Genomic DNA, 10,201 nt, shown 5'->3' on the forward strand with positions numbered 1-10,201 from the left:
TTTTTTGAAATAACGAGTAATCAATACATAAATCTGATTCAAGTATTTTAAAGACGTAGTGAGAAAAAAGGATTAATTGACGATTGTAACTAGGCTGTATGTTATTATACCTTTACATTTTGCCCTAGTAAAAGATATATAGTAATAGATAATAGAATAAATATCTGTCATGCATGCATTCATTATTGGCTGCGTTCCACTGAGCATCTGCAAGTCCGCAAAGCCCATTCTATCGTTCCACGGTTCCACCTAAGGCCCGTGGTCGTCGCGAGCGATCGCTCGACGTCATAGATGATGTCCCTGTTCGCGAACACATTACCCACAAAATATAGGTGGGTCAAAGTTGACTTTCATCAAAACGTGGTGGGAATTTAAAAAAAAAACAACTGTCAATGTCAAATTGTGAATGTCATCTCTCATTCGATTCGGCAAAAACGGAACAATAAATTCCTGAGATTCCATGTTGAATTAAGATTTACTTTAATCCATGCGAAATGTTTACTCACAACCCCACAACTGCACGTTTCACCTCCGTCATATTGCGAGCACACAGCTGACACCTGACACTTGACTGCGCTCATTTGGGCATATTTATGCGTTCCATTATAAAATTCGCCCACAACGCCCGCGGCATTTTATACGTTAGTGCCAGTAGCGTAGTGATGGGTAACTCATCATTTTTATATGAGGTTGAGTGAGCACTTTATTTTGCCCCAGGGCCCTCATTTGAGGCGAGGTATCCTACGTCGGCGTATTCGCCTCACGAGCTGAGCCCGAGCCGAATTCTGTCGGTTGTTCAAGGTGCGTCGACTCACGAGTCAGGACTCTCGAGAAGAGGTGTTCACAACCGTCTACCTATATTGTATCACTGGTCCATATAATTGAAGTCGTTTTTTTTTTTCGTTTGCGAGCAAATACAATTATTTATATCACTTTGTTTTGTAGAACGACACGTTTTGATGCGCGCTGTTAAATGTTACATATTATTTAATACTTAGCTATATATTTATTCATATACAAATAAATGTTTGTGTATTAAATGTTTTTTTAAATTCGATATACTGGTTTTGAATGAAAGAATTTTTTACAGTACTTACACTCTTTTTTTAGCATTTTCATTCACCACGGGAAAAAAAACATTTGTCCTTTTCGTGGAATTTTAATTAATTACACTAAAATAACTAAACTCACTAAATTAGCAATAATTTACACTACACTAAATTATATTTACGTTCATTTACTAAGTACTCAATCGTACTCGTCGAATACTCGCGAATCACGTCAATAATGTCAATGTGAGAACGCGTGAACAAGTGAGGAGGTTCAATATTGAAATTCGAGTAACTCTTTCAATTTACGATCACGAGTGCCTCAAACGAGGCACCTCGTGACTGAGGGACGCATCTCTACAGTAGTGCGACTAACGTCAGTGGAACGGCAATTTCATCGGTCGTAGTCTATGGCGTTGTGGGCGTTAGCCCTTAGGTGGAACGCGCCCATTTAGTGTTTTGTTTTTACCAATGAACATACGAAAAAGCGCGGGAACTTTGAAGTGAAAAGGCGGTCTTTTTTTTTTCAAAAATATTTTATTAATTTTATAATTCATTCACTGGAGTTTTTTATAAATAAATACTTATAAATTAATCAAGAGATGGGGAGAAGTAAGAAAAGGAAAAAGAAGGAGGAAGGTAACGCTGAGGACGACTCGTTGAGCTCCGACTCCGAGTCCATAAAATCTGTTGAGCTAACAGACGCCGAAAGGTATGCCCCGTTTCGGGTAGCCGATTACGTGCGGCATTACCCTGAGAACGGGGGTAATTTTGACTATATTGTATTCCTGGAGAGTACAGAGGCTGACAAGCCAATCGGAACAAGAGACATGATGACACTCGCTAATAGCATAAAAAAATATAATAAAGGCGTGAAACAACTAAAACGCATTAATAAAAGTAAAGTTGGAGTTATCTTTGATAGACCTGCTTTTGCTAACGCGGTCTTAGGCAACAAAAAATATCTTGATGGGTACAAACTTAAAGCTTCCCTTCCGGCTGCCGCTACAGAGGTCACTGGGGTAATTTCTCATGTGCCTATAGAATTATCCAATAAAGAAATATATTCAGCTCTAACTAGCACGAAAAATATTATATCTATACGTAGATTTATGCGACGTGTAAGAGAAAATGGAGAAATAAAATTAATCCCCACAAAAACAATTTCTATAACCTTTTCCTGTCCCAATTTACCAGATAGTGTGGACCTCAACAGCTGGCGGTTCGAAGTACGGCAGTACATCCCGCCAGTAAAGCAGTGTCTAAAGTGTTTAAGGTATGGTCATATCGCAAAATTCTGTAAAAATTCACAAAGATGCAGCATTTGTGGCGAAGGTCACAATTTTAAAGATTGTCAGACTCCTTATACTGCAGCCAGTTGCTGTCACTGCTCTGGCAATCACATTGCCATATCCCCTGCATGCCCTGTTAAAAAAGAAAAAATCCAGCTTAACAGAGATAAATTTCAGAAAAAAAGCTTTGTTGATGTTTTAAACAGCTCTCACTTTCCATCATTAAACAAAACTGATCAGTTCTTATCTCTTTTAAATTCCGAAATAATACTCAAATCTATTACAGAAGCTTTAGTAAAACTTATAACACTAAACAAAAATAATGAAATACCTATCTCTTCCCAAAATATTAAAAATGTCCTGCAAGATACATTAAAAAAGGTTACTAATAAATAATTTGTACTTTATGGATACTTTAAATATTGTGCAATGGAATGCTCAGAGTATTCTACACAATCAACATATTTTTAATTATTTCCTTTTGGACAAAAATATTCACATTGCGTTAATTTGTGAGACTTGGTTAAAGCCTTGTCAAAAATTTAAGATACGTCATTACAATGTAATTCGTCTTGATTCAGGAAACACCCACAATGGCGTAGCCATATTAATACATAGCTCTATTTCTTATTCTAAAATTGATACTTTTTATGATGACTCCATTCAAAATGTTGTTGTTCGTATAAAATACTCTAGCAACAAAGAACTTACTATCATAAGCTTTTACAGTCCAACTAATTGCAATCCTGCTTTTTCCAAATCTAAACTAGACAGGTTAATTAAAAGTTTACCAGAACCAATCTTCCTAGCAGGAGATTTTAATGGCCTAAACTCAGCCTGGGGCTGTTCTACTTCTAATTGTCGAGGCAAAGACATTTTAGAGTCTATCAATAACAATAATTTGGTTATACTTAATGACGGAAGTATGACCACTGTTGGTTCGCACATATGGAGACAGAATGCTCTTGACTTAACCATAGTATCACCTTCATTGGCTCTAGAGTGTGACTGGTCAGTACATGACGATCCCTTAGGCAGCTACCACTTTCCTGTAATCACAAAAATTTTACTTAATAACAATCATTACAATGCCACTCCTATTCCCAATAGTAGCTCACTACCCTGCTTCCCTAACCTGAACAACGTTGATTGGAACATTTATAATTTAAATGTCCAACTATTGCTCACTGAATTTTCTCTTGATACACAAGACCCCCTTCATAACTACACAAAATTTACAGATATTTTACACTCAGCACTGTGGAAATCATCTTCTATTTCTAAGCACTCTTTGGTTAATACAGCTTTATCTTCATGCTCTCCTTCTAACTTAAATAAAAAAAAAAAACTTCTTCCTTGGTGGAATTTCAATTGCACCAAAGCCGTATTAAATAGCAAAAACGCTTATTTGACTTTTAAATCTGATCCCACTGAGGCTAATTACATTAATTTTAAAAGACTACAAGCCATCAAAAAATATATTATCAGAAATGAGAGAAGAAACAGTTGGATAAAACTTTGTGAACAATTTAACAGATCGACTCCTATATCAGTCATTTGGACGTATATGCGAAAATTTAACAAAAGCTATTCTCCACCTTCCCAAAACAACTCTGACTATTCTTGGATCTTTGATTTTCTCAAAAAATATACTCCAGATACTGTAGAGCCAGCCTTTAATCTTAATTCTTTCTGCCATATTCTTCCTAATCAAAATTTTACTATAAAATCTTTTACCATTGTCGAATTAAATTCTGCTATTTCATCCAGAAAAGACTCTACACCTGGCCTTGACTACATTTCATATAAAATGCTTAAACACCTGTCTTCTCAATCTAAACTAATTTTATTAAATATCCTGAATCTTCTTTGGGAGCATAATCTTATTCCTATGGATTGGAAGGTTGATTGTTTAGTACCTATCTTAAAACCCAACAAGGACAAGTTTAACTTTGATTCATATAGACCTATAGCATTGACTTCTTGCATGGGAAAAATATTTGAACAACTTTTAAAACAAAGATTGGAACATTTCATAGAGTCTAATCATATTTTACCTTCTAATCAGTTTGGTTTTAGAAGAGGCAGGTCTTCAAGGGAGAGCATTGCTCACTTACATCTTGATATTTATAATGCTATACAATCAAAGCAAGCTCTCGCTGGAGTTTTCTTCGATGTAGTTGGAGCCTTTAATAATGTTAACCATCATATTCTATCCACGGAATTAGCTGCGATTGGTTTACCTGTAAAAGTTATACAATGGATTTTTAATTTTTTGCACAGTAGGAAGGTATTTGTTAAGTATAATAATAGACTTATTGGTCCAAGGCTTTCTCATAAAGGTACATGTCAAGGTAGCATTTTGAGTCCATTGATTTTCACACTTTATATACATAGATTAAACTTAATTCTAGGCTCTCATATATACAATTTACAGTTTGCTGATGATTTGGTAGTCTATTGTTCTAGTAATAATATAACTACCCTAAATCTTAAGTTAAACGAAGCTTTAGTTAAATTAAATTCTTATTTTAATTATCTTGCATTGGACATTAGCTTTGAAAAGTCTAAAGTCATAGTTTTTAATAAAGTAGGGTCTGAAAGAATTAAAATAAACTATAATAATATATCTCTTCTTATCACAAATGAAGTTAAATTTTTAGGTGTTATATTCATGAATAACTTATCATGGAACAAATATGTAGACCACATAGTTGATAGAGCTCTTAAGGCTCTTAATATTTTAAAGTCTCTTGCAAAAACATATTGGGGTTCTGATCCAAAAATCCTTCTTACCCTATATAAATCTCTTGTACGCAGTCATTTTGAATATGGATTTCTATGTTTTTCTGCTAATGACAAGTTGGTTAACAAATTAAATATTATTCAAAATCACAGCCTGAGACTTATCACTGGCGCCATGAAAACAACCCCAATTAATTCGTTACAGGTCGAGTGCAACATTTCCCCTTTACACCTTAGATTTAAATATTTGAAATACTGTTTTTTGCTAAAACTGTTTTCCATTAGTAATCATCCTCTAATTAAAAAGCTTAATTACTTACATAGTAAATATCCTGTAAATGCTCCATTAACTTCTAATAACCCATTTATTCTCTTCGAATATTCATTCATGTTAAATCTAAATAACCAACACAAAATACACAGTTCTAGCAATTGGATGTGTTACGAAAAGGAGTTTGACTGTCTTATTAATCAAATCGATATTATTATTGACCATAAGCTAAAAGAGCGCCAGGAAGTTTACAACCTCATAGCACAATACTCTGATAAGTTCAAACAAGTTTACACAGATGGATCAAAAAATGATATAAATGTTTCCATGGCCTATTATGTACCTCATCTGAAGTTTGGCCAAGGCGTCAGATTGAAAAAGGAGATATCAATATTTACAGCTGAAGCTCTAGCAATTACTGCTGCCCTAGAATTCATTAAAAAACAAACTAATCAATATTGGCTGATCATTACTGACAGTATGAGCGTTCTAAAGGCTTTAGATAATTATCAATTCAGTGCTAATACAAACTTCATCATTTTAGAAATAAGACATCTCCTTTATCAACTATCCAGAAGAAACTACAACATCAAATTATTGTGGACACCTTCACATATAGGAGTAAGGGGAAATGAACATGTGGACTTTCTGGCACGTTCAATTGTTGACAGTGACAGCGGCAGCCCTGTTGATGAGAATGTTGCCGTACCATACACTGATCTTTTTTTTTTTTTTTTTTTTTTTTTTTTTTAAAAGCCTTTATTCGGACATTAAATTTACAATTATGTTAAAATTATTCACACATATGACGTTTTTTAATTTTCTGTAAGTCCGTTTGCCAATCGACAAAGGCCTCCTCCAACCTATTCCATTCTAATCTCTCTCTGGCCACCCTACTCCATGTTGTACCTACAACCTGTCTGATATCATCATCCCACCTTTTTTGTTGTCTACCTCTTTTTCTTTTACCTTCCCTTGGGTACCATTGTGTAACTATTTTGCTCCACTTGTCCTTTCCTCTAATCGTGTGTCCCGACCACTTCCATTTTAGTTTTTTTATTTTTATGGCGACGTCCTGTATCCTGGTTTTTTTCCTAATCTCGATATTTCGCTTTCTTTCCCCCTTTTTTACTCCTATCATATTTCTCTCCATTGCTCGTTGGCAAATAGCAATTCTGTCCATTGTGTTTTTTGTTATGGCCCATGTTTGGCTTCCATACATTAAAATTGGTAAGATACAGGCATTAAAAAGTTTACTTTTTATTGTAATACCTACATTTTTGTCTTTCATGACTTCTTTTAGATCCCAATACCTTTTCCAACTGTTTGCTATCCTTCTTTCGATTTCTTTATTTATATTATCATTAGGTGATATTAGCTGACCGAGGTATATATATTCGTCTACATAACTGATTTGTGACTCACCTACATTTATACCGCTTTTATATCCATTACTCATAACTTTTGTTTTCTCGGGATTCAATTTTAGTCCTACTTTTTCACTCTCATATGCTAATTCGTTTAACATTATTTGTAGGTCACCTGGCGTTTTTGCGAATAACACAATATCATCAGCAAATCTTAAGTGTGTTAGCGTGCGGCCGTCGATGTTTAAGCCCAGATTTTCCCAGTCGAACTTTCTGAAAATCATTTCTAAAACAGCGGAGAAAAGTTTTGGAGAGAGAGGATCTCCTTGTCTTACTCCTTTTTTAATCTTAAATGAATCTCCTTTCTTTTCTAGCTGAATGCACGCTGAGCTATTTTGGTATACGTTTCTGATCAGTCTTATATATTTCTGTTCTATCCCTTGTTCTTTTAATGCCTCCCAGATGTTTGCATGTATCAACGAGTCAAATGCTTTACTGTAGTCGACAAATGCCAAATGGTATATAAGTTGATGTTCCGTGTATTTCTCAATGATTTGTCTAGCAACATGGATATGATCAAGTACTGAGTAGTCTTTCCTAAAACCTGCCTGTTCTATTGGCTGTTGTTCGTCAAGTTTTCTTTCCATTCGTTTGAGTATGATCTTTGCAAATATTTTATATAGATTGGACATCAAACTTATGGGCCGATAATTTCCGATATCGTACTCATCGCCTTTTTTATACAGAAGGATTATATTAGATTTAGTCCATTGCTGTGGAATTATTTCCATGTTGATGATCTCATTGAAAATTTCTCTAAGAATAGGTATTATTGTATGTTTTACTTGTTTTAATATTTCGTTGCTTATTCCGTCAGGTCCAGGAGCTTTATCATTTTTTTGGGTTTCCAAAGCAAATTCTATTTCTTCTTGCATGATACTGGGTACAGGTGAGATGTCCAACAGTTCTATTTCTTTTTCCTCTGCAGTACTTTGATATAGTTCCTTGTAGAATGATGTAGCGATTCCTAATATTCCTTGCCTTCGCTTCTCCTTTAATCCATTGTTATGTTTCATCTGTACGATCCAGTCCTTTTTGTTTGTTAACTCTTTATATGCCTTTTTTATTCCTCTTGTCTGTAAAATATGCCTTTCAATTGTTTCCATTCTACTCTGTATTCTGTCTTTTCTTATACTTGTTTTTATTTCTTTGCTCAATTTTGCTATTTGCTTTCGACTATCGTTAGTATTCTTTCCCTTGATTAAGTCAGCTCTTTGATTCAGAAGGTTCATAGTGTTTGTAGTCATCCACTTGTTAGATAGGTCTTTGCTACAGGTCCCTTGCTGAATAGATGTTTTGATTGTTCTTTCTAACCAGTTATATTTTTCTTGCAACTTCATATTTGTTGTGTCTTGTTCATAATTTGTAAGTTTTGATATTATATAATTGCCTATTTGGGTTGTTTGGTATTTATTAGGTTTTCTATTTATTGTATTATTTCTAGGTCTTGGGTTCTTTGGCGGGATTGTCATTAGCTCTGCTCGAATCATCCGATGGTTGGTATTGAAGTTAAAATTACTTATTACTGTAATATTTGAAAAGTATCTACTTTTATTTGTCATTATGAAATCTATTTCATTTTTTGTTTTGCCGTCTGGCGATATCCAGGTCCACATTTTCTTTTTTTTCTTTTTGAACATTGTGTTTAAAACCTTCAAACAATTTTCCTGAGCAAAATGTATAAGCTTTTCTCCGTTTTTACTTCTGGTCTTTTTTCGATATACAAAAGGTCCTAGAACTGTGTTTTCTTCTGGTTGTTGAACTCCAATTTGGCCGTTGAAGTCTCCCATTACAATAAGGTTCTTGTAAGTATGGTCTTGGATTGTTTTATTTAGTTCTAGGTAGAATGAATCTATTGATCCTGAATCGTATTGTTCTGTAGGCGAGTATACTTGTATAATGGACCATGGATCTTCGTATCCCGGTAGCTTAAGATTAATCAAAGCTATGCGTTCTGATATTCCAATGAAGCTCTCCACGTAATTTAGTAGGTGTCTTTTAATGATAAATCCAACACCATGGTGACCTGGAGTCGTTCCTATATAATATAAGAGGAAGTCTGGGTAAGAAATAATTCTTTCTCCCGTTCGCCTTACTTCACTCAGGCCGATGATGTCCCATTTGATCTCTTTTAAAGCATGTATGAGTTCTACCAGATTTTCCTCGTTTTTCAATGTGAGTACATTAAGGGCTGCTATATAAAGTTTTGGAACTTTTGGTTTTCGACGCCTGTTTTTGCTATTCTTATCTTGTGTTGTTGGAGGGTTGTGGTCTTTTCCCCCCACGAGGACCAGTCGTCTTGGGGGAGAGATATTTGTTTCTTTATTGTCAATTACTTTGTTCTGTTTATTATTTGTTTGCTGTTTCCGGTGACCAGTGTTTAGTTGTTATTGTTCTTCAGCGTCTAGGTTTCCAGTAAAGGATAGCGATCGACCTTTCATTTTATCAAATGCGTTAATTCTCTTGTTGGACAAAGTGTTTAATGTCTTTTGTTTCCTCGGTTGTGCATCCGTTTCAGGAGGGGTAGGTGTCTGCCTTTTCCTCTTCTCCTTTATAGTGTTTCTTTTAACAATTAATTTATCATATTTAATGATGGCAAAATTTCCTTTTTTCCTTTCCTCTATAAGCTGAGGTTGTAGTGCCTTTCTTTTTTCTAGTGTTTCCTTGGAGTAGTCTTCTGCAATATATATATTCTTTAGTTTCTTTTTGTTTTCCATAATTTCCCTCTTTTTCCATCCGCTTACAAAAGAAAGGAGTACAGGCCTCTGTTTTCCACTTTTTTGTATGTTTCCAATACGGTGTATTTTGTTTATTTCCCATTCTTCTACATTTATTTCCAATTCTTGTAAAAAGCATTCCTTTACTTTTGTAAATAGTTCTAACGTAGACTCTTCTTCTTCTTTCATCCCATAAATTATGATATTGTTAAATTTTTTATCTCTTTCCATATATTCCACCTTTTTCTCTAATTTTACTAGTTCATTTCGCAGCTTTTTGTTTTCTTCAAGGACAGGTTTAATTTTTTCGTCTATTTTCTCCATAATATTATTGGTTAATTCTAGTGTTTGTTTTTGCATTTCTATTTTCAATTTGCTGTATAAAAGTTCGAATTGATTTTCCATATTTAATGGGGAGTTTTAATTTTCGTTGCTGGCAACACTACGGTGACTTTGACGTTGACAGTCTTCTACAATATTGAGAATTGTCTATAAATGAATATTCGTAACCTACCCTCCACTTGCGTCTTCTTCAATTTTGGTCTTCGTAATTATCGCAAAATTATACAATATGCACTGTTTGATATGCGTAACACGCAAATAGCACTTTGTTTTCTTCGTATCGTTAAGTAACTTGGAGAACTACTGTGTGTTTCTATTTATTGCAAATAATTTTTCGGAACGTTGACACTGTGTTGTT

General features: G+C 34.5%; 1 protein-coding gene across 1 annotated transcript; it reads right to left on the minus strand.

Moving 5' to 3' along the window:
• Positions 1-9,109: 9,109 nt before the first annotated feature.
• On the minus strand, positions 9,110-10,201 carry LOC123659685. Its single transcript, XM_045594874.1, has one exon. It carries the CDS (start codon positions 9,904-9,906, stop codon positions 9,172-9,174), a length of 735 nt encoding a protein of 244 aa, XP_045450830.1. The 5' UTR covers positions 9,907-10,201; the 3' UTR covers positions 9,110-9,171.

Source organism: Melitaea cinxia, chromosome 14 (genome assembly GCF_905220565.1).
Source record: "Melitaea cinxia chromosome 14, ilMelCinx1.1, whole genome shotgun sequence".
Lineage (NCBI taxonomy): Eukaryota > Metazoa > Arthropoda > Insecta > Lepidoptera > Nymphalidae > Melitaea > Melitaea cinxia.

What these genes read in the sequence shown, in the direction of transcription:
- LOC123659685 (XM_045594874.1), bottom strand. Translation starts at nt 9,906, where the DNA reads ATGGAAAATCAATTCGAACTTTTATACAGCAAATTGAAAATAGAAATG.